At 39.6% G+C, this 27,170-nt stretch overlaps 1 protein-coding gene across 10 annotated transcripts in view; it reads right to left on the bottom strand.

The window, feature by feature from the left end:
- Positions 1-24,375, bottom strand: part of LOC105477465 (UDP-glucose glycoprotein glucosyltransferase 2) — a 247,274-nt gene extending 222,899 nt beyond the window's left edge. For 5 of the 10 annotated variants that reach the window (XR_011614666.1, XR_011614664.1, XR_011614665.1 and 2 more), the window contains exons 1-3: positions 24,107-24,374; positions 7,605-7,687; positions 152-282 (exon numbers count right to left, since the gene is read on the bottom strand). Coding sequence is in view for 4 of the 10 variants with exons in the window: in XM_071081145.1 (XP_070937246.1) it covers positions 152-282; positions 7,605-7,687; positions 24,107-24,264 (372 nt within the window). In the remaining 6 variants the exon portion in view is untranslated. Of the gene's footprint in view, positions 1-151; positions 283-7,604; positions 7,688-24,106 lie in introns of all 10 variants that reach the window. The other 5 variants (XR_011614661.1, XR_011614662.1, XM_011733977.3 and 2 more) reach the window with 3 other exon arrangements.
- Positions 24,376-27,170: the final 2,795 nt, after the last annotated feature.

Genomic DNA, 27,170 nt, shown 5'->3' with positions numbered 1-27,170 from the left:
ATGACAACAATAATAACATAATCAATGATAGGCTATGGAACCAACTATAAACTTGTAGATCATTTTGAACTAAAGATGTTCATATTAAAGAGCTCTATGTACATTGCTAGCATGCCTCTTTGTCCAATACAGTTTGGATATTTTTACACACCTGCTGAAACATCTGAATAGCTGGGGAGTATGCCCTTATAGAGAAAGCAAACTTTAAGAGGTTGATGTGTAAATTGTCTAGAAACTGTCCAGCTTTCTTCAGGATTAAGTTGTAATAAGAATAATCTGATTCTACAAAAAGAAGTCAAAAGAAAATAATGTTAGTATTTTATACACTACACATTGGCACATCTTCCACTGTAAAGCTAACTTAATGTCATATAATCATACCTGAAGTTTGGTTATGGATAATGCTAGAGAAAAATGGAAAAACCAAGATCTCAGTTCTATAATCAACTTCATTTTGGATCTTCCAGTAATATCCAAGTAATCAACATGAGACCAGGTAAAAATAATCTTGCCATTAAAATATATTTGGAAACACCAGCATTTCAGACCAACTTACTCCAAAGTTGTGGGGTTATATTACAAGGATAAGATATAAGTCCTACCTACAAGTTGGAAATTAAGAACAGCAGAAAAGTTATAGAATATGATTGTTAATGAATTTTAAAGTACCTGTATGAATCAATTCTACTGAGATTTAGTGCCGATAGCCAAGTATAATTAGTGTATCCAGAATACTTTTAGGAGACAAAATTTGAACCAGGTCTTCAAAAGTAAATGTCATCTTGTCTGGAACTTGAACAAACTAACCTGAGCTACAAGTTGCCTACTATAAACCCTATTCAAAGATCTCAAAGACACAAAGGAGAAGGAGGGATCCTAGAATTTAATTTAAAATTCTCCAACACCCCTGGGGAGACAGAGATCACTTGAATGGGAGAAGGCAGAAAAGTGCAGCTTAGAGCTGAAGAAGACCTGGTGGCACTAACGGGGATAAGCAGGGGTGGGAAGAACTATCTGTGCCCCTTTCCTTTCTCTACTCTTCTCTAGGTATAATCACCGACTGCATTGTGTCAGAAAACTGTAATGCATTCCAGGGCCAGCCAGAGATGGTAAGGTACTAATAGGGCAGCTCTGGAGTCCATTCGGTACAGGCATCCACAGAGGCTGGCCTCTAGACATTCTCCGATAATGTATTCTCCTCTACGTCCTGGCACTGGGTTATCAAGTGACGGACATTTCTCCCACAAAAGAACAGAGTTGGGGTAGATGAAGAGCAGTTCCCTGTGGATATCTGATGTGAGAGGGATAACAAGAAGAATGTGGTTAAACCAGATTGCAACACCAGATACTCTCTTTCCGAGAGGAGGAAAAGGATGTTCTGACCGGAAGGAGACATTTTGGGGTTGGCTGGGAGACTGAGTTGTTTGCTGATTGTGACAATGTTTACTATTTGCTCCAAAAGTGCTGGGTCCTTGACCCTCAGTTCCTCTCTTTACCACAACCCATTCAGGATACAGGTGTTACCTGGCCCTCCAAGTTGTCCTCTGGGAACTGAGGCTCAGGCAACCAGTGCAAATATGTGGACACTGTGGTTATTGCTTTTGTTATATGAAATAAAGCCTTCTGTCTCTGAATCAGGGGTCTCAGGTCTTCTGTCAGCATCCATGAAACTAATCTGTCATCTTTGCAAATAGGGTAACATCTCAGACCCTTCACAGTACTTGACAGATCTGACAACAAAATGGAATGCTGACAAGATACGTGGATTTCTGGAGAATAAAAGGCCCAGTCCTATGGTCCAATTAATAGCATTTGAGGAGAGTGCTTGAGAAGTAACAATGGACATTCTGACAAAACTGTACAGTCAATCAGGTAATGAGTCATCTTAATTTTGCTGCCTATTAATGAAGAGAAGAAGAAAGGGTTATAGGCCAAGGGAAATAAGTTCCAAAACATCTCCCAAACAATGTCTTAGTGGCATCTTACGACTAAATTCCTCCTATAGTCCATCTTGCCAATATTAGATCCTTTCAAAGATGACAATAAAAAGTCTCAGAGTTTAGTTCGATAGGTCCTGGCTGATATAAAGAAGCTATGAATCACTCAGGAGATTTCCTCTGGTCAGTTATAGTCTTTCAGCTCTGATCCAAGAGTCTTATGTTGTCCATCTGATTCCTGAAACTGTGGCAAGCTAAGTTTTTAGCTTGCAAACAGGGTAAAAATTCCAGCCCCTTCACAGCTCTTGACAAAAAGCTCAGAAATGAGATGACCAAAAAAAGAGGGAGATATGAGAAGTTTTCTGAAAGAATACAAATAAGAACTAGAAAGAAAATAATACTAGAAAACACAAACTAAATTAGAAGGAGCACAAGAGTAAACAGACACCATGGAAAACAGAGTAGGAGAAACAGAATACACAGAGGAAAAGTGATAAAAGTGAAACAAATAAAAAGGAGAGAAGGGAAAAATGACTTGAGAGTAAATGACAAACACAGAAGTCAGGCAAAGTAGATTAATATGTGTATATTTGTAGACCCTAAGGCAGAAAAATCAAGTAAATGGAACAGAATAATTAAAGAAAGCTATAATTCAAGAAAACCTTCCAGAATTAAAAAGAGTAATGAACTTACATCCCTAAAACAAAAAAAAGACACAGAATGATCAGCATTGCAACATTCTCTAGTTTAAATAAAAAACAAAAATAAAAAAAAACCTCTGGGGCTCTAAAGTTAAAAATCAGAAGTTTAGAATTCACACATGAACAACTAAGTACGTGAAGAACTCGAGGGCTATTTCTCCAAGAGTTATTCATGAGGCATCAACCAGAGAGCAAACTTTATATAACCAAGAAATAATTGGAGAAATTGCAGCATAAAGTCTGATTGTGAGCTCTATATCATCTCTAGATCAATTCACAAAAAAAGTCATTTAAAAGTATTTGTATAATTGTTTAAATTTGGTGCCTCTTATTAAGCTATAAACCATGAAGGAAAGCATCTTTTCTATCATAGTTTTTCAACTGTACATTTCTACACCTGGCACACAAAATAGGCATTCAATAAATTTAATATTTAATAGATATTATAAATAAGTTTCTTCATTCTAAACAATATTTTCCTAATCCAGCAACTTTAAACAACTGACATATGAGAATAAGCATTGGCTCTTTCACTCTTACTTCTTTAACAAACTATAGATGATTTCTCAGAACTTGGGAGAAACGGTGAGTTTTCCTCCAAGAATCAAAAAATAATGCAAATAAGATTCGCATTCAACAGTAAAAACAAAATAGAAAATAAATATTATTTTAAAATATATTCTTAAAAATACTTTATACTTACAAGGACAGCAAGAAAATAAAAATTAATGTAATAACATCTAAAATATGACTACATCAGTCAAAGGATTGGTCAACCATGAAAGCAGAGAAAAGTCAAAAGAAATGTGAGTAGTGCCTGACAACAGATACCAAATTTTGTCAAGGTCACCATCAAGGTTGCCCCTTATGTAATAGTGAATGTAGGATTCAGGAGTTTATAGAAAGTAAACTTTTATAATTTAGATATAACAAGCAAGATCATCTCTATTATGAAATGGATGCATTGGGCTATGTTGGCTGATTTGTTAAATAACTAAATCCATGCTCACCAACCAAAAATACCCCTTCAATATTCTCTGCCTTTATCTTTAACCTCAGTTTTTACTCAATTTTTGACTACCGGCACCTAATATTCAAAAATCATTCTTATTAAAAAAAAAATAAACAGCAGCTTCCACAGCCAGCTACTGACTCATCTTATTCCCTTCATAGTCAAAGGTCTTAAAAGATTTAACAGCACGTAGCTCTACGGGAAGGGGACATTTTGGGGGTGGAGACTGGGTTATTTGCTGATTGTGACAATTTGACAAGAAGCTCAGAAATTAGATGACCAAATAACAAAGAGATATATAAAGCTCTACTCACATCTTAACTTACTGAAGTCTTGATTACTATACCAGTGAAATGGTTCTCACCAAAGGCACTAATAATTTCTCTATTGTTAAAAGTAGTAGGTGCAGTATTTGATAACATCAATCACTTACAACTTAATATTCTCCTGGTTTTCATGATCTCATATTTTTACAGGATTTCAGCTACCACTAGAGGTACTCTTCCTTAGTCTCTATTGTGTGCTGTTCTTCTTATCAGATTCCCTTAAACATTGCTGTTCTCAGGGTTCTGCCATTGGGCACTATTTTATTCTCATTCTGTACCTTCTCCCTATAACTTAAATTACCATTTTTCATGTTGATCACTCTGAAATCCTACCCTTTATCCTAGAATTTTTTTTTAATCTAGATCTCTACTCATATATCAGCTTATCGATACACTTCTATTTTGATATTTCACACGCATTTCAAATGTGGCACATCCAAACTCCAATTACATTCTTCCTCCAAATCTGGTTCTTGGGTAAAAGTAACTATGTTAGAAAGTCTTAACACTTTTTGAAAATTTCTTCCATTAATAAAATACAAAAACAGCTTTATTTGTGTAAAAACCACTAAAATCTTCAAGGACTTTGAAAATGACATTGTTATACGCTGAGCAGCATGTGAAGTAAAAATAAACAGAGATTTTGAAATCAGATAAATATTGAATGACATTTCTCACCTCACAAAACTACGTAGGTTAACTAATATGCCACTTGAATCTTGAAGCATCAATAAATACATAAGTCTGGCAGAACCACATAAATTTTTTTAAACAGGCAATTCAACGCTTAAAAAGTCTTAATTTGCTGGCATATAATATGAAGTGATTGCATTAAATGGTATAAAACTAGTACTTGAATTCAAAAAGTTAAATGTTCAATATTTACAATTTTTTTAGGCGGGTGGATCACCAAGACTTATTATTTAGTAAAGAGTATTTAGAAGGTCTCATGGAGATTCAACAACCTAAATTATTACAAGTAACAGAGGATTATTAAATGTTTCCTCTAAGATGTCTTGAAAACAAATTCAGTAAAATCTGTTCATTAATATATTTCTCATTTGTACCATTCTTTTCCACACTTAACAAGGTCAGCAATAATATTACCACATGCATTAGACTCTGCCATTACAAATAAAGCCAACAGAATTACATTTTAAGAGTTAGTAATTTTTTTTTTTTTGAGTCAGAGTCTCACTCTGTTGCCCAGGCTACAGTCCAGAGGTGTGATCTCGGCTCACTGCAGCCTACACCTCCAGGGTTCAAGTGAGTCTTGTGCCTCAGCCTCCCAAGTAGCTGGATTACAGGCCCGCACCACCACGCCCAGCTAATTTTTGTATTTTCAGTAGAGACGGGGTTTCACAGTGTTGACCAGGCTGATCTCGAACTCCTGGCCTCAAGTGATCTGCCCACCTCAGCCTTCCAAAGTGCTGGGATTACGGGTGTGAGCCACTGTGCCCCATCAGTAATTCTTACTTTAATACAATTTAGGTTCAACCCTGAAAACACCTGACCTCCTTCAATATACGCTTGATGTAGAGTTTAGGTACTCCTGAGCTTATATTCCAACTTGTTAATGATCTGCCACCAGATTGTCCAGGTATATCATTTCATTTAGGTAGAAAATATGCTGATATAAGTAACTTAAAATGAATTTGAAATTTACAGGAGTAATTTTTAGGATTGCTTCTCCAATAAAAAATAGTACTGAATAAGGCCAAAAAGCATGTACTGAGAACAACATATATGGGACAGATATATTGAGGATTTTAGGTGAGAGTTCCTCCACACATTCCATCCCGGTCTCTTCTACTTGTTTTGTGCTCCCTACTACCTGACTAAATCTCATCATTCAAACTCAGCTCCAGCATTCACCACTGAAAATGCTGTCTTGCTCTCTCTCAAACACTGACGAGGTTCCTCTTTTATGTGTTTTCATGTTATGCACACCCCAATTAAAGCTCTTATCACCTAATAGTGTACATCACTGTTTTGCTGTCTCCTTCACTATATCATGAAGTCCTGAGGATGTAGATCACATTTATTCATCTTTATATTCCCATCATCTAAAGTACCGCCAGCATTTCTTATATATAAATAATTTTTTCAGGAAAAAATTTTGAAAGGAAAAATTATTTGCTTTGGAAATATTTCAGTTTAAAATGTTATTAAAAGCATGTCTGATCTCTTTATTTTTAAAATCTACTTTGTGAAATCACAAAATCACTGAACTTCAAGGCTACCTGAGCCAAACAGGCTTCAGTAAATGAGCATTTAAAACATCTGAAACTATAGTTTATCTTACATTGACACTCAGGAACAAAATAATAAACTATTTTAATCACCAACAGAAGATCTCTCTACATCTAAATGGCTAAAGATTTTACTCTTAAGGGATTCCAAATTCATGTCATCTATTTTAGTCCCTGCAGAGATAGGAAAATAATAAAATTTTCTTTACAATAATTAACCCCTTAGCCTCTGCTGTTAAAATCTCATTTCAATACCTTTAATCTACTGACCTACCCTAAGAAAAACAATAAACACTTTTTAATTCTGAGGAAGATATATGTATATATAGGTATAAATTCTCATATACATATAAAAACAGAAATTACTATTTTACAGATAGTGAAATGAGAGCATATTAATTACCTTTCTGAGGGTAAGTATTAAAAGTTTCTTTAATGGGTTAAGAGTCAAAATATTCTGCCAATCAAAACACAATATACATGTCAGTATACATTTGTCCAAACTCATAGAATGTATAACAACAAGAGTGAACCCTAATGCAAACTATGGACCTTGGGTAATAAGGATCTGTCAAGATAGGTTCATCAACAGATATACATGTACCACACTAGTGAGGGATGTTGGTAACAAGGGAGGCTATTTATGTGTAGGGGAAGGGGGCATTAGGAAATCTGTACTTTCTGTCCAATTTTACTATGAACTTATAACTATTCTAAAAACAAATTAAGTCTACTTTTAAAAAAGAAAAAAATGTGCTATTACTAGACACAAAATTATTATTTCAAAGAATTCTAGGTAAAAAGATAACTGTATCTTAACAATTTTTTGCGGGGGGAGACAAGGTCTCTCTCTGTCACTGAGGTTGCAGTGCAGTGGTACGAACACAGCTCAAACTCCTGGGCTCAAGTGATCCTCCGCCTCAGCCTCGCAAAATGCTGGGATTACAGGTGTAAGCCACCACACCTGGCCAATTTATTTTTTTTTTATTTTTCTTTTTTAGAAACAGGGTCTTGCTATACTGCCCAGGCTAGTCTCTGACTCCTGGGCTCAAGCAATTCACTGGCCTTGGGCCTTCGAAGTAGCTGCTACTACAGATGCACACCACCATGCCCAGCTAACAATTCTGATTTATTCTTGATGAGAATGCAATACCCAAACATGACTAATTATAAGAGGTGTCCTATAATAAAGTATTAAAACCTTATATTTGGAAACAGATGCTTAGAATGGTATCTATTAAAACATATTTTCAAATTTAATGTTAGATTTACTAACCCAGTGAAGTATTCACACTTAAGCATTACCATTAAAAAAAAAATTACAATATGTGTACATAAATACAAATCTTACAAGTTAAATTTTACACATCACCTACCTGTTTGCTTATAAATTGCTAATTCTTGCACAGTTTCCAAAAACTGCCAAAATTTTTCATTACTTTCTTCTGCCATAAATTCACTATTAAAAAATAGAAATAATCAGTTAGTAGACGGAATTTAAAATGGTTTAGATACTATAAACTATACTCAAGAACCAAATTATATCTACAGCAAAAACAAAAACCCCTAAAAATTAATGTCAAATTACTAATTTCCATTTACTATAACACTGGAAAAAATATACACTGATAATTCTTACCTGAGATATCATTCTCAACTATAAACATATACTCATGTCAGGAAAAGGCTTCATGAGAAATTACTTCTGGCTTTTCCTTGTTCTTAGCAACAACTAAAACATTGACAGTTATTCTATCTTGCCATATTAAATGCCACTGAGAAATACAAGAATGATAATTAAGAGAGAACATTATATAAAGGTAAAAAGTAGAAAAAAAAGACCACCTGTTTTACATAAACAAAAATTGGTTCTATAAATATTTTACAGAAGTTATATTATCTATTGCCTTTACTTAATTGTGTAGAAAATATTTTTTATTATTTAAAACAGAAAAGATCTTAATTTTAAAGATAGGAAATCAGTGTATTGCACAATGTCTTTGGCCATAGAGCCCAATGAAATTTCCATGGTATATAAGAAAAAATGGCCAAAGCCATTTAAAGCCTTTTAGAAATAATGAAATAAACGAAAGATTTAGTTCTGCACAGATCAAAACACTAGAGAGCTAAAACAAATAGGGTGAACTATTTAAGCTAGAAACAAAACAGCCACCAAACAGATGGTGCTGATTATCTGTTATTGCCCACCTTATCTTCCTCCCTAGCCTTAGTAAACTTAAACTAATGCTTAAAATAAAAGGAAAGTATTAAGGACATCCACAACGCATACAGATTAACTAATTCTTATGAGTCTGACATGGCCACTAAAAAGGAAAAAGGAAGTGAGAAAGACTGATTAATTCATCAACATAAAAACAACAAGCATAGGAATTTAGAGTAATAAGTAACTTCTAGGAATTTAGAATAAGTAACTTCAAATCAACTCTTGCTATTAATGGCACCAAATCAATGACTTGAAAAAGAAAAAACAGGAAAGCTAAAAGCAGAGGAAACAACGGAAAACACTAAATAGGACAATGAACTGAAAAAGACAGAGATGGTACAATACCTTAAGTAGGGACAAAGGCTTAACTGATTTGACCAAACAGTTGCAGACATGCTCATATACTATGCAACCATAGGTAAAAGACTAGTTCCAAGTACCAAAATCTGTACATCTACCTAAGTCTGATCCTTCTAAGTGATCGCCTTAAGAAAGTGTTCCAGCTAACAAGGGAAGTGAAGTACCTCTTCAAGGAGAACTACAAACCGCTGCTCAAGGAAATCAGAGACGACACAAATGGAAAAACATTCCATGCTCATGGATAGAAGAATCTATTTTGTGAAAATGGCCATACTGCCCAAAGTAATTTATAGATTCAATGCTATTCTCGTTAAACTGATGGCAGCAGTGACCCGTCTAGAGTGGCTGCTGCAAAAACGCCAGCTGCAGCAAGGGAGACATGGCCAGGGTTGTGTATTCCATGGAGCTGGTGGGAGCAGGGAACAGGTGAAAAGTCCCATCCCCTTCTGAGCTGGCAGGGTGGAGGGCCCGCACTTCCCAGGCACAGCTGTCCAGACCTGGACATCCCTGTGCTCTTGGGGACTGGAGGCAGGTAGGAGCCCACGCCTCCTACTGAGTTGGCCGAGTGGGAGCCCTGCACTCCCTGGGTGCAGCTGCAACCACCCACCTGCAGCTGTGGACCCAGGAATCCCTGCACTCTTAGGGGTCTGAAAAGCCCCCTGTACATCACAGGCTCAAAAGTGCCTGCTCCTGCTGCCTGGCCTCTCCCTGCTCCCGACCCCTGCTCCAATTGTGGAACAAAGTTGCGCCTGAGCCCAGAAGCTGTCACAACCCAGCTGGGTGTGCATGTGTTTGGGGTAGTGCTGACATGCCAGCCCCCTACCACCTCAGCCCCCGCCAGACTTTGGGCATCAATGGGCATGGGAGGGAGGCCGAGATGGGTCTGGGGACAGCTTGGCACAGGCCTGAAAGTACACCATGATGCAAATAGCCTGGGTGCCATGGACACAGTAGATGGCAGGTTAATGGTGGCAGGGAGCAGATGGGCAAAATGGGATGGGTGCCGGGTGAAGCCTCACCTTCAAGCTAAGGACAACCTGAAGCCTGGGGGCTGGGCTACCTGTTCCACAGACTGGAGTGAGAATTTACGATGTTTTATTCTGGGCCTACCCAGGGCCTCCCAAGGACCAATCAGCACACACTTCCTCCCCTCTGAAGCCCATAAAAACCCCAGACTCAGCCAAACTCAGGCAGATGATGGGATGACCTGCCTGTGGATAGGAGCTACCCATTCCAGGTGTCCTCTCCCAGACATCAGGACGACGTGACTGCAGGTAGAAGCTAGCCACTCCATTTCTCCTCTCTGCTGAGGGCTGCAGACTCAACAGAATGACCTGCCTGTGAAAAGGAGCTACCCACTCCAGGTCTCCTCTCTAGCGACAGCTGCACTCATCAGAACGACCTGACAGCAGAAAGGAGTTACCAACTTCAGTTCTCCTGAGAGCTATACTGCCTCTCAATAACGCACCTCTTTGCCTTGCTTACCTTCCAGTTGTCTACATACCTCATTCTTCCTGAACATGCAACAAGAACTCGGAACCCACCAAATGGCAGGACTGAAAGAGCTGTAACACAAACAGGGCTGAAACACAAACAGGGCTGTAACACAAACAGGGCTGTAACACAAACAGGGCTGAAACACAAACAGGGCTGAAACACAAACAGGGCTGAAACACAAACAGGGCTGAAACACAAACAGGGCTGAAACACAAACAGGGCTGAAACACACACCCCACTCACTACATTGCAGGCAACGAAAAGGAGAGAAGAGCTGCACCCCTTCGGAGAGCCCAGACCTCCAGGCTCCGTGAGCCAGAGCTGTGACACTCGCTTTGGGGCTGTGTGGTTCCTGGTATCTCCAAGCTTCCAGGTGCCATTGCATTCCACAGTGCCTGCAGTGGAAGCCACCTGCAGTATGTCTGGTCGAGCCACAGTCTTGTACAAAGCGGGCGCCTGTGCAAGTACCCAGAGCTGCCCACCCCACTGCAGCCGGCATTCCTGGCTGTGCGCAGTGGCCGGACCCTGTGCTTGCTCACACACTCATCGCCACCCTGCACCTAGCTCGCCCTTGGCAGGCGTGGGATCCAGGCCAGTAGCACAAGCTGAGCATAGCCTGCTGGGTCGAGTGGACAAAGCAAGCACAATGGGCCTGAGCAAAACTCAGGCAAAGGTGCTACCAGCCATAGAGGTTTCCGGCTGGCAAAGCGAAAACCCTTATCACAGGATCCTTATCCTGTAACAAAACTACCACTGACAATCTTCACAGAATTAGAAAAAAATGAGAAAGAGCCCAAATAGCCAAGACAACCCTAAGCAAAAAGAACAAAGCTAGAGGCATCATGCTACCCAACTTCAACCTATACTACAAGGTTACAGTAACCAGTACAGGATGGTACTGGTACAAGGACATACACATGGATCAATGGAACAGAATAGAGAACTCAGAAATAAGACTGCACACCTACAAGCATATGATCTTTGATAAACCTGACAAAAACAAGCAATGAAATAATTCCCTATTTAATAAATGGTTCTGGGAGAACTGGCTAGCCATATGCAGAAAACTGAAACTGGACCCCTTCCTTATACAAAAATTAACTCAAGATGAATTAGACTTAAACGTAAAACCTAAAATTATAAAAACCCTACAAGAAAATCTAAGCAATACAATTCAGGACACAGACATGAGCAACGATTTCATGATGAAAATGCCAAGAGCAACTGCAACAAAAGCAAAAATTGACAAATGGAATCTATTTAAGCTAAAGAGTTTCTGCACAACAAAAACTATCATCAGAGTGAACAGACAACCTACAGAACGGGAGAAAATTTCTGCAATATATCCATCTGACAAAGGTCTAATATGCAAAATCCACAATATGCAAAACAAATTGACAAGAAAAAACAAACGACCCCATTAAAAAGTAGGCAAAGGACATGAATAGACACTTATCAAAATAAAACATTCATGTGCCAACAAACATGAAAAAAAGCTCCACATCACTGATCATTAGAGAAATGCAAATCAAAACCACAATAAGATACTATCTCACACCAGTCAGAATGGTGATTATTAAGAAGTCAAGAAACAACAGATGCTGGCAAGGTTGTGGAGAAAAAGAAATGCTTTACACTCAATCATTGTAAAAGACAGTGTTGTGATTCCTCAAAGATCTAGAAGCAGAAATATCATTTGACCCAGCAATCCCATTACTGGGTATATACCCAAAGGAATATAAATCATATTATAAATATACATGCACACATATGTTCACTGCAGTACTATTCACAATAGCAAAGACGTAGAATCAACCTGTATCCCCATCAATGATAGACTGAATAAAGAAAATGTGGTATATATACACTATGGAATACTATGCAGCCATAAAATGAACAAGATCATGTCCTTTGCAGGAACATGGATGGAGCTAGAAGTCATTATCCTCAGCAAACTAATGCAGAAACAGAAAACCAAACACCGCATGTTCTCACTTACAAGAGGGAGCTGAATGATGAGAACACATGGACACATAGTGGGTAACACCACACTGGGGCCTGTTGGAAAGGTGCAAGGGGACGGAGAGCATCAGGAAGAAAGCTAATGGATGCCGGGCTTCATACCCAGGTGATAGTTTGATGTGTGCAGCAAACCACCATGGCACACATTTACCTATGTAACAAACCTGCACATCCTGTACACGTACCCTGGAACTTAAAAGTTGAAGGAAAAAAAAGTATTCACTTAAACTTATCCCTTCAATACACCACTGCTCTAAACACTTTTGGAACTCTTCTGGAATCTCAGAGGCCATTTGCTGGTAACTCATTATTAATCACTGAGGAGGAAACATCCTTGAGACCATCTAAACCAGTTCTGCACCTGGTAAAAGGTAAGATATTACCTTTGAACAACGTTTTTGTTTGTTTAGGACAGCATCTCCCTTTGTCACACAGGCTGGAGTGCAGTGGTGCAAACATGGCTTACTTGAGCCTGGGAGGTCTCAAGCGATCCTCCCACTGCAGCCACTCAAGTAGCTGAGACTACAGGCACATGCCACCATGCCCACCCAGTTCATTCTTTTGGACAAAGTTTTTTTAAAGGTAACAAACTTGCATTTCCAATTGTTCACTTGCCTTATAAAATATATGGCCCGAAATAACTATATTTCTTCAAAAAATTCCATCCAAAGTTATTTCTATAAAAGGTGTTTTTATACGCACTAAAGAATTTGACAGCAATTATAAGTGGAATTTCAAAAATATTTTCAATAAGATCAACACAAGTAGAATAAATGCAGTTCAGATATACAAATTAAGGTATACATATTGTAAAATGCTAGGCTCTTCAGCCTATAATCACCTCTAGCCAATGTTTTTTTTTTAAGACGGAGTCTCGCTCTGTCGCCCAGGCTGGAGTGCAGGCGCAATCTCGGCTCATTGCAACCTCCGCCTCCCTGATTCAAACAATTCTCCTGCCTCAGCCTCCTGAGTAGCTAGGATTACAGGCATGTGCCTCCACACCTGGCTAATTTTTGTATTTTTAGTAGAGACAGGGTTTCACCATGTTGGCCAGGCTGGTCTCAAATTCCTGACCTCATGATCCGCCCGCATCGGCCTCCAAAAGTGCTGGGATTACAGGTGTGAGCCACTGCGCTTGGCCGCAAATTTTATTATAAATTTCTTTATACGGGGGACATACCTCATTCACTTCCTATATAGGACTATACTCAAGTTATGCACTCAAATTTCCAGGATGAACTGAAAAATACCTGTGTGTGTGTGCACGCGCATGTGTATATACACACACATATACACGCACACATATATATACACATACATATATACACATATATATATACACATACATGTATCTATATACACAAACACATTTACAGATTTTGGTTGGGAAGCTCAATTTCTGGATTTAAAGCATTATTCTTAGAAATTTCCCTTACTTGCTCTCACATTATTTTCCTTAAGTTCCTATCTGCCCAGCTCCTTCAACCTATTCAATGCTCTTCAATTCTTCCACTTCCACAATTACTCTTCTCAACCTCTTTGATTTTCCTACTATTTTGATTTAAGAGAAACATAAACAAATTGAAGGACAGCAGAATAACGAACTGTACAAAATAAAATTTTGGAAGTGCAGTAGTTGAAGAAACTACAGGCTTTTGGCCTGCTACTCTCAGACAATGTGTCACACACAGAAACAGATTTGGCTCTGAAAGAGAGGATCAGTAGATAAAAGGTATAGAGAGAAAGATTTTAGTGTATATAATAAAGGACCTCCTACAATTCTGATTTGTTTACAACAAAACAATAAGGCACATGAGATAACACTGAGCATCCTCTCTGGATTTTCCAAGGACAAACTAGTTTCCACAAGTAAGGTATATTGCAGAGGTAATTCTGACGGTGGCTTAAAGTATACCTTTTCCTATAAAAAGTATCTTTTGTTGAATTAGCATTATTGAGTGCCTAACTTTTGTGTACTGTACCTTGGTAAAATAAACATGAATAAAAACCAGTTTTGTCTCTGAGGCTCACATTTTAACAACAGAGATTAGCATATACAATACCTTACAATAAGGATTATTACAGAAATACTGGCCAAATGTTATGAGAGAATAACAGAAAGTTATTAATTTTGTCATGGGAAAGTATCAGGCAAGACAGAGTAATATGGTATGCCCACAAGTCATTATCTATGAGGAAGACTATAATAGAATGATATATTACTATCCTAGGGCTACTACACCATTACCCAAGGATCCTCTACACATATTTCCTGGATAACCCCATGTTTATACTGGGCTTCTGCTGTGATAGTTGAGTGGATTCATGAATCACAGGTCTAACCTATTCAGCAAGAGAAATTTATTCTCATCGTTCTGGAGGCCAAAAGTCTGAAGTCAAGGTTTGAGCAGAGTTAATGCAAAAGATTCTAAAAGCTGCCCTTTTTTTGTTGGGGGCATCATTCAAGCCACCCTCTAGCCCCCAACAACCTCCAAAAACTCAACCAATTACAGCATCAATTCTAAGTCCAAAATCTCATGTAAGTATCATTAACTCCATTTACAAATTTTATCATCTAAATCATGTATGGGTGAGACTCTGGGTATGATCCATCTTGGGGCAAAATTCTCCCCTGTCCATCTGTGAAACTAGAAAACAAGTTATGTTTCCAAAATGCAATGGTGAGACAGGCACAGGATGGACGCTCTAATTCTCAGAGGAAAAAAAATAGAAGGAATAAAGGGGTCACTGGTCGCAGGCAAGTTCAAAATCCAGCAGGGCAAATTTCCATTATGTTCCAAAGCCTGAGAATAACTCTCTGTGGCCTGATGCTTCACCCTCTGTGCTGCCTGCCATGGTTCTGTCTGCAGTTATTCTTTCTTTCTTGAAAGGGCAGCACAATCTTTACAGCCAAGTAGCTCTATCAGTCAATTTCCTGCCTATAGAATTTTGGAAGTCCAACAGCCTTCTTTCGTTTTGTCTTGTCTGTCTCTTTTGGCCCAAGATGGCAGTGTTTCTAATACATTCCCAAAAACTTTGTAAGACTATTGTATATCTCACCATGAGCCACATCATTACCCAAAGATCCTCCCCAGATCCTTCCTGGATATCCCCATCTTCTTTATACCAAGCTTCTGCTGAGATGGTTGAGGGGACCCATGAATCACATGCTTAACCCATTCAGCAAAAGGTCGTCCTGCCAGGTTCCTGTCTTTCCAGAGCACCCATTCCTAACGCTGAGTTTCCTAGTTGTAGCCCACTTTACGATCTGGATAGGCTGAGAACTTCCTAAATCAAGTGTTGGTTCCTTTTTCCCTACCTGTTCCTTTTTAAATTTATCTCTTTCTCTCACTTTAATATAAGCAACAAGGAGAAACCAAGCAGCACTTCTAACGCTTTGCTTGGAAATCTTCTCAGTTCATATCCAAGTTCACCACTTTCAAGATATTTTCCACAAACTGTAGAAACCAAGTCAGCCAGTATTCTATCACTACATAACAAGGGTTACCTTTCTTCTAGATTCCAATATAGTGTCTCTCACACTTCTGAGTGCGGCCTTCTGAGCTGCAGCCACAACAGACTTCAATGTTCATATTTCTACTGGAATTCTCTTCAGGATGATGTAAGTATTCTCTCTAATGACAGAAGTTTTTTCAATTATGCCCTTTAATCTCTTCTAAGCCCTCAGCAGAATCACCCTTAATGTCCAGATTTCTGCAGTCTCCTCAAGGCAGTGTAGGCTTTTAATACCAAAACTTCTCAAAATTATTCTAGCCTCTGCCCAACTCCACAGCTACTTCTACATTTTTGAGTATTTGATACAGCAGCACCCAACTTTTTGGTCCAAAATCTGTATTAGTTTCCTAGATCTGTTTAATAAATTATGAAAAATTTGGTGACTTAAAACAGAAACTTATTCTCTCACAATTCTGGAGGCCAGAAGTCCAAAATCAAGGTGTTGGCAAGGCTGTGCTCCCTCGGAAGGCTCTAAGGGAGAACTCTTCCATTCTGGTGGTTTCAGCTGTTCCTTGGCTTGAGGCTGCCTAACTCCAATTTCTAACTTCACATGGTCTTCTCCTTTTTGCCTGTGTCTTCTCTTCTTCTGTCTCTCAAAATGACATTGGATTTGGGGCCCATCTGGATAATCCAAGATGATCTCATCTCAAGATCCTTACTTACATTAACAAAGACATTCTTCCAAATGAGGTAACATTCACAGGTTCTGGGAGTTAGGATGTGGACATACCTTTTTGGGGGCCAGCATTCAACCTACTACAGATGCCCCTTGACTTAGATGGAGTTACCTCCCAATAAACCCATTCTAAGTTGTAAATACTATAAGTAAAAAATGCATTTAATATCCTGGTAAACCCATAGTTAAGTAAAAAAATCCTAAATTGAACCATGATAAGTTGGGGACCATTTGTACAAGTGATGAGGTTTGTAAATCAGACTGGGGCCAGACTGTGAAGGACCTTAAGGAGCATCACACAGCAGTTCCAACTCTAAGACTCTTGAGGCAAATGTAAAGCCAGACACTGTTAACAAGCAGTCTAAGGCTGCAGGAAGTTAGACTGATTTTGAGCTAAGTGTGAGACCAGATCTACGCAAACAAACACTGGAGAAAGGATAAAGGAAGGGGATCAAAACTAAGCTAGAATCAGGTATTCAATAAAAACCGTTTTAGCCTCCCACTCAAATGGACAGAGCAGCGTGCGGAGTCTTGCATTCTGAACTTTTGCTCTAGAACTACTGCAGGAATAAATCAGAAAAGCCAAGAGAACCCACAGACCCTCTGAAGGAAGTGGATTGCTCCTGTGGGACCTGGGAGATACTCCAAATACTCTGAGTACCCAAACTGTGAGAGTGGGAAAGGGGGACTGTCTGCCCCCAAACACACACCCTCACTGGGGAACCCGAAGGTGTATATCACTGGAGAAGATTCTGATCTTACCTGGAGCTGAGTCAATTTAGAGAGTCAAGCAAAATACAGGAGTAGAAGAAGCAGTGGGAAAAGCCTGGTGGACGCTCTGGGTCCCCTAGGAAGCTATTTCTGCCTTGCCTCACAGGGCTCCTTGGGTAGGGCTGCCAGAGGCACGGGGAAGAGGCTACAGGGAGAAGGAAACCTCCAGCTGAACCTTGTAACAATTCCAACTGAACAAGAAATCTCCTGGCCAGAACTTGGGGGAGGGCATGAATCTGGTGTGCCAACTCCATAGGTAGGGAAGCATGACAGCCCTATTTGCATTTGCAGCTGGGAGGCTGGTAGCCTGGGGCAAGCTCTCAGCCCCACCACCTGGAAACAGACTCAGTGCTGTTGGGTGGGGCACAGAGTGAGTGAGACTGGCCTTTTGGGTTACACGGGAGCTGGGTGAGGCCTGTGACTGTAGGCTTTCCCCCACTTCCCTGACAACCTGCATGACAAAGCAGAGGCAGCCATAATCCTCCTAGGAATATAACTCATCTCCCACAGCAGTTGCAACAAGACCCACCCAAGGAGAGTCTGAGCCCAGACATGCCCTAGCCATGACCCCATCTGATAGTCCTTCCCTACTCACCATGGTAGCTGAAGACAAAGGGCATATACTCTTGGGAGTTCTAGGGCCCGCCCACTGCCTGATGCTCCCCATACTACCACAGCTGATGCTCTCTTGAAAGGGCCACCTCCCTGCAGAAGGCCAATCAGCACAAAAATAGCGCATTAAACAACAAAAAGTGAGGCCCCTCAGAGAGTCCATTTCACCCCCCTGCCACCTTCAGCAAAGCAGGTGCTGGTATCCACAGCTAAGAGACCCACAGACAGTTCACAGGACTCCGTGGAGACAATTTCCAGTACCAGCCCGGAGCCTGTTAGACCTACTGGGTAGATAGATCCAGAAGAGAGATAACAATCTCTACAGCTTGGCTCTCAAGAAGCCACATCTGTAGGAAAAGAAGGAGAGTACTACATCAAGGAAACACCCCATGGGACAAAAGAATCTGAACAACAGCCTTGAGCCCTAGACCTTCCCTCTGACAGAGACTACCCAAATGAGAAGGAACCAGAAAATAACTCTAGTACTATGACAAAACAAGGTTCTTTAACACCCACCAAAAAATCTCACTCACCAACAATAGATCCAAACCAAGGTGAAATGCCTAATTTACCTGAAAAGAATTCATATGGACAGTTATTAAGCTAATCAAGGAGGCACCAGAGAAAGGCAAAGCCCAATTTAAGGAAATCAAAAAAATGATACAACAAATGAGGGGAGAAATTTTCAGTGAAATAGATAGCATAAATAAAAACAATCAAAACTTCAGGAAACAATGGACGCACTTATAGAAATGTAAAATGCTCTAGAGAGTTTCAGCAATAGAACTGAACAAGCAGGAGAAAGAACTTCAGAGCTCAAGGACAAGATTTTTGAATTAACCCAATGCAACAAAGAAAAAAGAATAAGAAAATATGAACAAAGCCTCCAAGAAGCCTGGGATTATGTTAAATGACCAAACCTAAGAATAATCAGTGTTCCCGAGGAAGAGAAATCTAAAAGTTTGGAAAACATATTTGGGGGAATAATTGAGGAAAACTTCCCCACCCTTTCTAGAGACCTAGACATCCAAATACAAGAAGTTCAAAGACACCTGGGAAAATCAACACAAAAAGTTCATCGCCTAGGCACGTAGACATCAGGTTATCCAAAGTTAAGATGAAGGAAAGAATCTTAAGAGCTGTGAGGCAAAAACACCAGGTAACCTACAAAGGAAAACCTATCAGATTAACAGCAGATTTCTCAGCAGAAACCTACAAACTAGAAGGGATTGGGTCCCTACCTGCTGCCTCTTAAAACAATTATCAGTCAAGGATTCTGTATCCAGCAAAACTAATCTTTATAAATGAAGGAAAAATAGTCTTTTCCAGACAAAAAAAAATGCTGAATTTGCCACTACCAATCCAGCACCACAAGAACAGCTAAAAGGAGCTCTAAATCTTGAAACAAATCATGGAAATAAATCAAAACAGAATCTCTTAAAACATAAATCTCACAGGACCTATAAAACAAAAATACAATTAAAAAAATAAGGTATACAGGCAACAAATAGCACAATGAATAGAATGGTACCTCACATCTCAATACTAACATTGAATGTAAAGGGCCTAGATGCTCCACTTAAAAGGTACAGAATTGTAAAATGGATAAGAATTCACCAACCAACCATCTGCTGTCTTCAAGAGACTCACCTATCACCTAAGGACTCACATAAACTTAAGGTAAAGGGGTGGAAAAAGATATTCCATGCAAATGGACACCAAAAGCGAGCAAGAGTAGCTATTCTTATGAGATAAACGTTAAAGCAACAGCAGTTAAAAAAGACAAAGAGGGACATTACATAATGATAAAAGGCCTTGTCCAACAGAAAAATATTACAATCCTAAATATGCATGCAACTCACAGTGGAGCTCCCAAATTTATAAAACAATTACTACTAGACTCAAGAAATGAGATACACAGTAACAAAATAATAGTGGGGGACTTCAATACTCCACTGATAGCACTAGACAGGTCATCAAGAGAGAAAGTCAACAAAGAAACAATGGATTGAAACTATACCCTGGAAAAAAATGGACTAAACAGATATTTACAGAAGATTCTACCCAACCACCACAGAATATATATTCTATTCACTATCAGTGCATGAAACTTTTTCCAAGATAGACCATTGATAGGCCACAAATCAAGCCTCAATAAATTTAAGAAAACTGACATTATATCAAACACTCTCTCAGACCTCAGACCACAGTGGAATAAAACTGAAAATCAACCCCAAAAGGAACCTTCAAAACCATGCAAATACATGGAAATTAAATAACATTCTCCTGAATAAGTCAACAATGAAATCCAGATGGAAATTAAAAATCTGTTCAAACTGAACAAAACAGTGACACAACCTATCAAAACCTCTGGGATACAGCAAAGGCTATGCTAAGGGGAAAGTTCATAGCCCTTAATGCCTACATCAGAAAATCTGAAGGTACACAGACAATCTAAGGTTACACCTCAAGGAAGTAAAGAAACAAGAACAAACCAAACCCAATCCCAGCAGAAGAAGGGAAATAACAAAGATTAGAGCAGAACTAAAGGAAATTGGAACCAAAAAAAAAATACAACAGATAAATCAAACAAAAAGTTAGTTCTTTGAAAAGATAAATAACATTAATAGACCATTAGCAAGATTAACCAAGAAAGAAAAAGAGAAAATTCAAATAAGCGCAATTAGAAATGAAATGGGAGATATTACAACGGACACCACAGAAATACAAAACATGATTCAAGGCCACTATGAACACCTTTATGTGCATAAACTAGAAAACCTAAAGGAGATGGATAAATTCCTGGAAAGATACAACCCTCCTAGCTTAAATCAGGAAGAATTAGATACCCTTAACAGACCAGTAACAAGTAATGAGATTAAAACTGTAATAAAAAATTATCAACATAAAAACGTCCAGGACTAGACGTATTCACGGCCAAATTCTACCAGACATTCAAAGAATTGGTATGAATCATATTGACACTATTCCACAAGACAAAGAGGGAATCCTCCCTAAATTATTCTATGAAGCCAGTATCACCCTAATACCAAAACCAGGAAAAAAACATAACCGAAAAAGGAAACTACTGACCAATATCCCTGATGAACATAGATGCAAAAATCCTTAACAATATACTAGCTAATCCAACGACATATCATGAAGATAATCCACCAATATCAAGTGGGTTTCATAACAGGGATGCAGGGATGGTTTAATATACACAAGTCAATAAATGTGATACACCACATTTAAAAACAAAAATTACATGATCATCTCAACAGACTCAGAAAAAGCATTTAACAAAATCCAGCACCACTTTATGATTAAAACTCTCAACAAAATCAGCATACAAGGGACATACCTCATTGTAATAAAAGCCATCTATAACAAACCCACAGCCAACATAACACTGAATGGGGAAAAGTTTAAAGCATGCCCTCTGAGAACTGGAACAAGACAAGGATGCCTACTCTCACCACTTCTCTTCAACATAGTACTGGGAGTCCTAGTCAGAACAATCAGACAAGAGAAAGAAATAAAGGGCATCCAAATCAACAAAGAGGAAATCAAATTGTTACTGTTAACTGACGATATAATCATACACCTAGAAAACCCTAAAGACTCCTCCAAAAAGCTCCTCGAGCTGATAAAAAGAATTCAGCAAAGTTTCCAGACACAAAATTAATGTACACAAGTCAGTACTCTCTTATATACCAACAGCGACCAAGCTGAGAATCTAATCAAGAACTCAATCCCTTTTACAATAGCTCCAACAAAAATAAAATACTTAGGAATATACCTAAAAAAGGTGAAAGACCTCTACAAGGAAAAAAACTACAAAACACTGCTGAAAGAAATCATACACAACACAAACAAATGGAACCATAACCCATGCTCATGGATGGGTAGAATCAATACTGTGAAAATGACTATACTGCCAAAAGCAATCTACAAATTCAATGCAATTCCCATCAAAACACTACCATCATTCTTCACAAAACTAGAAAAAAAATCCTAAAATTCATATGGCACCAAAAAAGAGCCCACATAGCCAAAGCAAGATTAAGCAAAAAGACCAAATCTGGAGGCATCACATTTCCTGATTTCAAACTATACTATAAAGCCATAGTCTCCAAAACAGCATGGTACTGGTGTAAAAACAGGCACATAAACCAATGGAATGCAATAGAGAATCCAGAAACAAACCCAAATACTTACAGCCAACTGATCTTCGACAAAGCAAACAAAAACAAAGTGGGGGAAGGACACTCTATTCAAAAAAATGTGCTGGGATACTTGGCAAGCCATATGTAGGAGAATGAAACTGGATTCTTATCTCTCACATTATACAAAAACCAACTCTCAACGGATCAAGGACTTAAATCTAAGACCTGAAACTATAAAAATTATAAAAGATAACATCAGAAAAACCCTTCTAGCATTGGCTTAGGCAAGGATTTCATGACCTAGAACCCCAAAGCAAATGCAATAAAAACAAAGATAAATAGCGGGGACTTAATTATACTAAAGAGCTTTTGCACGACAAAAGGAATAGTCAGCAGAGTAACCAGACAACCCACAAAATGGGAGAAAATCTTCACAATCTATACATCTGACAAAGGATTAATATCCAGAATCTACAAGGAACTCAAATCAGCAGGAAAAAAACAGTCCCATTAAAACGTGGGCTAAGGACATGAATAGACAATTCTCAAAAGATATATAAATGGCTAACATGAAAAAATGCTCAACATACTAATGATCAGGGAAACACAAATCAAAACCACAATGCGATACCACCTTACTCCTGCAAGAATGGCCATAATAAAAAAATTTTAAAAAAATAATAGATGTTGGCATGGATGCAGCAAACAGGGGACACTTCTACACTGCTGGTAGGAATGTAAACTAGTATAACCACTGTGGAAAACAGTGTGGGGAAGTCCTTAAAGTACCAAGAATAGATCTACCATTTGATCCAGCAATCCCACTACTAGGTATCTACCCACAGGAAAAGAAGTCATATGAAAAAGATAGTTGAACATGCATGTTCATACCAGTACAATTCACAAGTGCAAAAATGTTGAACCAATCCAAATACCCATCAATCAACAAGTGGATAAAGAAACTGCAGCATACATATGATGGAATACTACTCTGTCATAAAAAGGAATGAATTAATGGCATTCACAGCAACCTGGATGAGATTAGAGACTATTATTCTAAGTGAAGTAAGGAAGGAACGGAAAACCAAATATCTCATGTTCTCACTGATATGTGGGAACTAAGCTATGAGGATACAAAGGCATAAGAATTACACAATGGACTTCGGGGACTCAGGGGGAAAGGTTGGGAAGAGAGGGAGGGATAAAAGACTACAAATTGGGTGCAGTGTATATACTGCTGGGGTGATGGGTGCACCAAAATCTCACAAATCACCACTGAATAACTTACGTAACCAAACACCACCTGTTCCCCAATAACCTACAGAAATGAAAAAAAAATTTTAACTATTTTACCATCAAATACATGCAACTTATGTGGAGTGGAGTCTCTTTTTAGGGCCACATGCTGTTGCTGTGGTGCATCCATTAAGTCATTGGTGTAAAACTTCATTTTTGCTAAGAGAAAGAACTTTCTAATTTTACTCAACTATTGGAATACTAAGGGGCAAAATGCAATAGCTACAAGTTTTGTCCTGCAGAGTAAGTGATGGGTAATGAACTAATTAATGAACTAATTCCGTTGGAAGGGATTCAGGAAAAATATTACCTTGCAGGAAGCTGCCCTCCCCATAGCAAGCCTAGGAGCTGATGGTATGATGTCATCATGACGAAACTAGGTACTTCAAGCACTGTCTGCTGAACAGAACTGCCTACCCCAGTGGAAGCGCTTGCGTTAAGTGCCACGCGTAAATGCTAATACATCCCAACAAATTAAAGCAGAGCAAAGAAGCTTTAAAAACTGTAGGTAAAGTAAGACCTGAGGGGGAAAGGAACTGCAAGTTAGTGCTGCACTGGAACCGAGAAGCCGCCCCCGGTCGGGAGGGAAGGAGGTGGTGATGCTCAGGGCCAGAGCGGGGGCGTCTGGAGAAGCCGGGTGGAAGCGAGGAGACACCCACTGCGAGCACTAAGAGAGCGCGCTGAGGGTGGCAGCGCGCCCACAGCCGCCCGGACCAGGGCCCGACCCGTACCCACCTTGCCTCCAGCAGCAGCGGGGTCTCCGGCCACTTCGCGGCCAAGTGGGCCGTCACCGACTTGGACGCGGCGACCGTCCCGGCACCGAGCTGCGAAAGCCACAGCGCGGTAGAGCCCAGGAGCAGCTGCACCACGTTCGTGGCCTTCGCTGGCGCCATGGCACGGAGACAAAAGCGCGAGTCCCTCGGACCCAGCACCCACAGTCTGCGGCCGCCACGCTTCGGACGGCTCTTCCCGGAGCGCTACTGCCCACTTCCGGTGGGGGGAGCTGGAGTCCGTTACTGGGTGCCGGGTCCGGGCCGGCGCATGCGTGTCCCGCTCCGGCGCGGTTTAGTGGGTGCGGCCTGGTGAGCCCACGCCAGCCGGACACTGGGCCACGTCCGAGCCGCCGGGGCGGCGCCGGGTTGTTGAGCGGCGTCACAGATGCTCCCACGGGTCCGATCCCGGGACCCTGGGTTCTCGGACAGAGGCCTTGGGACACTGGGCGGGAAGCGGGCTCTCCAGACCGAACTAGGGCTGGCTAGAGTTGCCGAAATCTGGAAGCAAAGTCAGGACCACTTGGATATTGTCCACCTTTTACATAGGAGTAAAATAAGGCCTGTAAAAGTTGAAGTCCCCACCTCACGCAGTTCTCAAGTGTTACTACAGATTGGAATCACCTGGGAGAGCTTTTAGACCGCCGCCGCCAAGGCCACGCCCCATTCCTGAGAATCTCGGGACGGGGGTGAGATGCGGCATCAATAGTGTTATTTAAAATCCGCAGGTGATTCCAGTGTGCAATCATGTTAGGAAACCCGTGACTTACGGGTGGCTCTCAAACCGAATCACTTGCTTGTTAAAACACTGCAGAGTGGCGGGCCTCCCCACAGTGTTTCGGATTCAGTAGATCCCTTGTGGGGGCCGAGAACTTGCATTTTATTTCTGCCAAGTTCCGAGTTAATACTAGTGGCTAGAAATCACACTTGGAGCCTTTTCCATTCGAAGGTGTGGTCCAGGGTAGGCACAGGCTGTGAACTCAACGGAAATGCAGAAGCTCAGGCCCTGCCCCAGACCTAATGAATCAAGATCTCCAATTTAACGGAAACCACAGGTGATTCCTATGCACATGAAAGATAGAGAAATGATTTAGAGGATTAATGTAAACGTGCACAGAAAAGTGCTGATAAGCCTGAGCATAGTGGTTCACACCTGTAGTCCCAGCATTTTGGAAGGTCGAGGCGGGAAGATCGCTTAAGCCAAGGAGGTCCAGGCTGCAGAGAGCGGTGATTGCGCCACTGCCCTCCAACCTGGGCGATAGAGGGAAACCCTATCTCAAAAAAATTTTAAAAAAATTAAAAAAATTAAAAGCCCAATAAGTGATAGTTGTTTTGACAGAGTAAAATATATGGTAAAATAGTTTATGGGATGCACGGATTCATCGCTTTTTTTCTCTCCTGTTACTCCTTTGCCCTGTAGGGAAACTGGATCTCTTGAAGTTGCAGAAACATAGTCATTCCCTTTTTTCGTTTCATTTGCTTAGTCAGTACCCTTCCTTAGAAGACCCTATTCCACTAAGCAATTCTACGAATTTTCAGAATAATTTCTCACTTCCAAAGTTTAGCCTTCATTTCCTGATTTATCCTACTTGGTATGATCTATCCTTCCTTTACATTTCCTCTTTATTGTAACTGCCTTATAGCACTTAAGTTCTCACTTTAATACTTGAGTACGGTACTTAATTTATTTCTCCTGTGAGAGATGGTATATTTCCCCCAGAACTCATGCCTTGTTCATCTTTGGCATCCCTTGCAGTACCTAGCACAATACTTCACATGTTATTGGGGACTCCATGAAGATGGAAGAATCCTTGCTTTATGGAAAGAAAGTAGAAAGCTAAGGCAAATGCGCTTCATTTCTATCCGTAGTGTATACGAGAAAAATACATTACGAATCTTTCACAATTATTTGCTTTAATTAACTCCCCATTTCCACTCATATTTAGATCGAAATTTTTATTGAGATTGTGGGATTAAGGAAATAAAATATTGGCAGTGAATGTCTTAAATGTCAGCATATCCAATGGGCTGCAAATCTTTAAGAAACAATTGGTCATATAAAAGGCACATTAAATAGACTATTAAAGGACACTAATAAAATGTATATTAGTAAAAATTTCAGTATATGTGAATTCAGAATAGTGAGAATGCTCATTTCTCTTTTAAAGAGAATAATATTAATCCAGGCCATTTATGTATATATTTGTTATACATTTTATCTTACATGGTGTTCTCCTAGAAATTTTAATTTGGAACATTCCTCAGAATGATGATCCTCAAGCTTGTTTCCCCATCTACAGAGCAAAAGGATAAGACAATGTGATATTTAAGGTTCCTTCTATATGTGATTCCTATGTGCAGATTAAAAAAAAACTAAAATGCAAAAATTGAGTCAATTAGCAAAGTCCACTCAAGTCAGTGAAGTAGCAAAGTATTTTAAAATCCACTATCAATAACCCTTTGGCACAGATTGGCTTTGAACTAGGGACATAACTGTACCCAAGTCTTTTTAGCAAAATACAATACAAAAGTTATTCACTTCATGATAAAAGGAATGAAAATTGATGAAGGTAGCAGTTTCCATCATATGTGGAAGAAGTGATTAATGAGTGCTTTATAATAAGAATCTTGTGTTTAACAGAATAAATCATCTTGAATTTAATGGCATGTATTTAATGATGATAATGGCATGACGTGAGCATAAAGTTACTGCCAAATTATTGCATTATATAATAAAATTTTAATTTTCTAAGCCTACCTAAAATCCAGTGGGTGAAATCATTTTTAGAAGTATTAGTCTGTAGGTTTTCCAGATTTCCCTTATAAGAAAGACCCTATACTCCTATTCTCATTTTATTATTAAAAGATCTTTTGTCCTGGTGTGGTGGCTGATGCTTATAATCCCAGCTCTTTGGGAGGCCGAGGCAGGTGGATCACTTGAGATCAGGAGTTTGAGACCATCCTGGCCAACATGGTGAAACCTCATCTCTACTAAAAATACGAAAATTAGCTGGGTGTGATGACAGGTG

Source organism: Macaca nemestrina, chromosome 16 (assembly GCF_043159975.1).
Source record: "Macaca nemestrina isolate mMacNem1 chromosome 16, mMacNem.hap1, whole genome shotgun sequence".
Lineage (NCBI taxonomy): Eukaryota > Metazoa > Chordata > Mammalia > Primates > Cercopithecidae > Macaca > Macaca nemestrina.
Note: the sequence above shows the minus strand (reverse complement) of the source record. Positions and strands in the feature narration are given on the sequence as shown.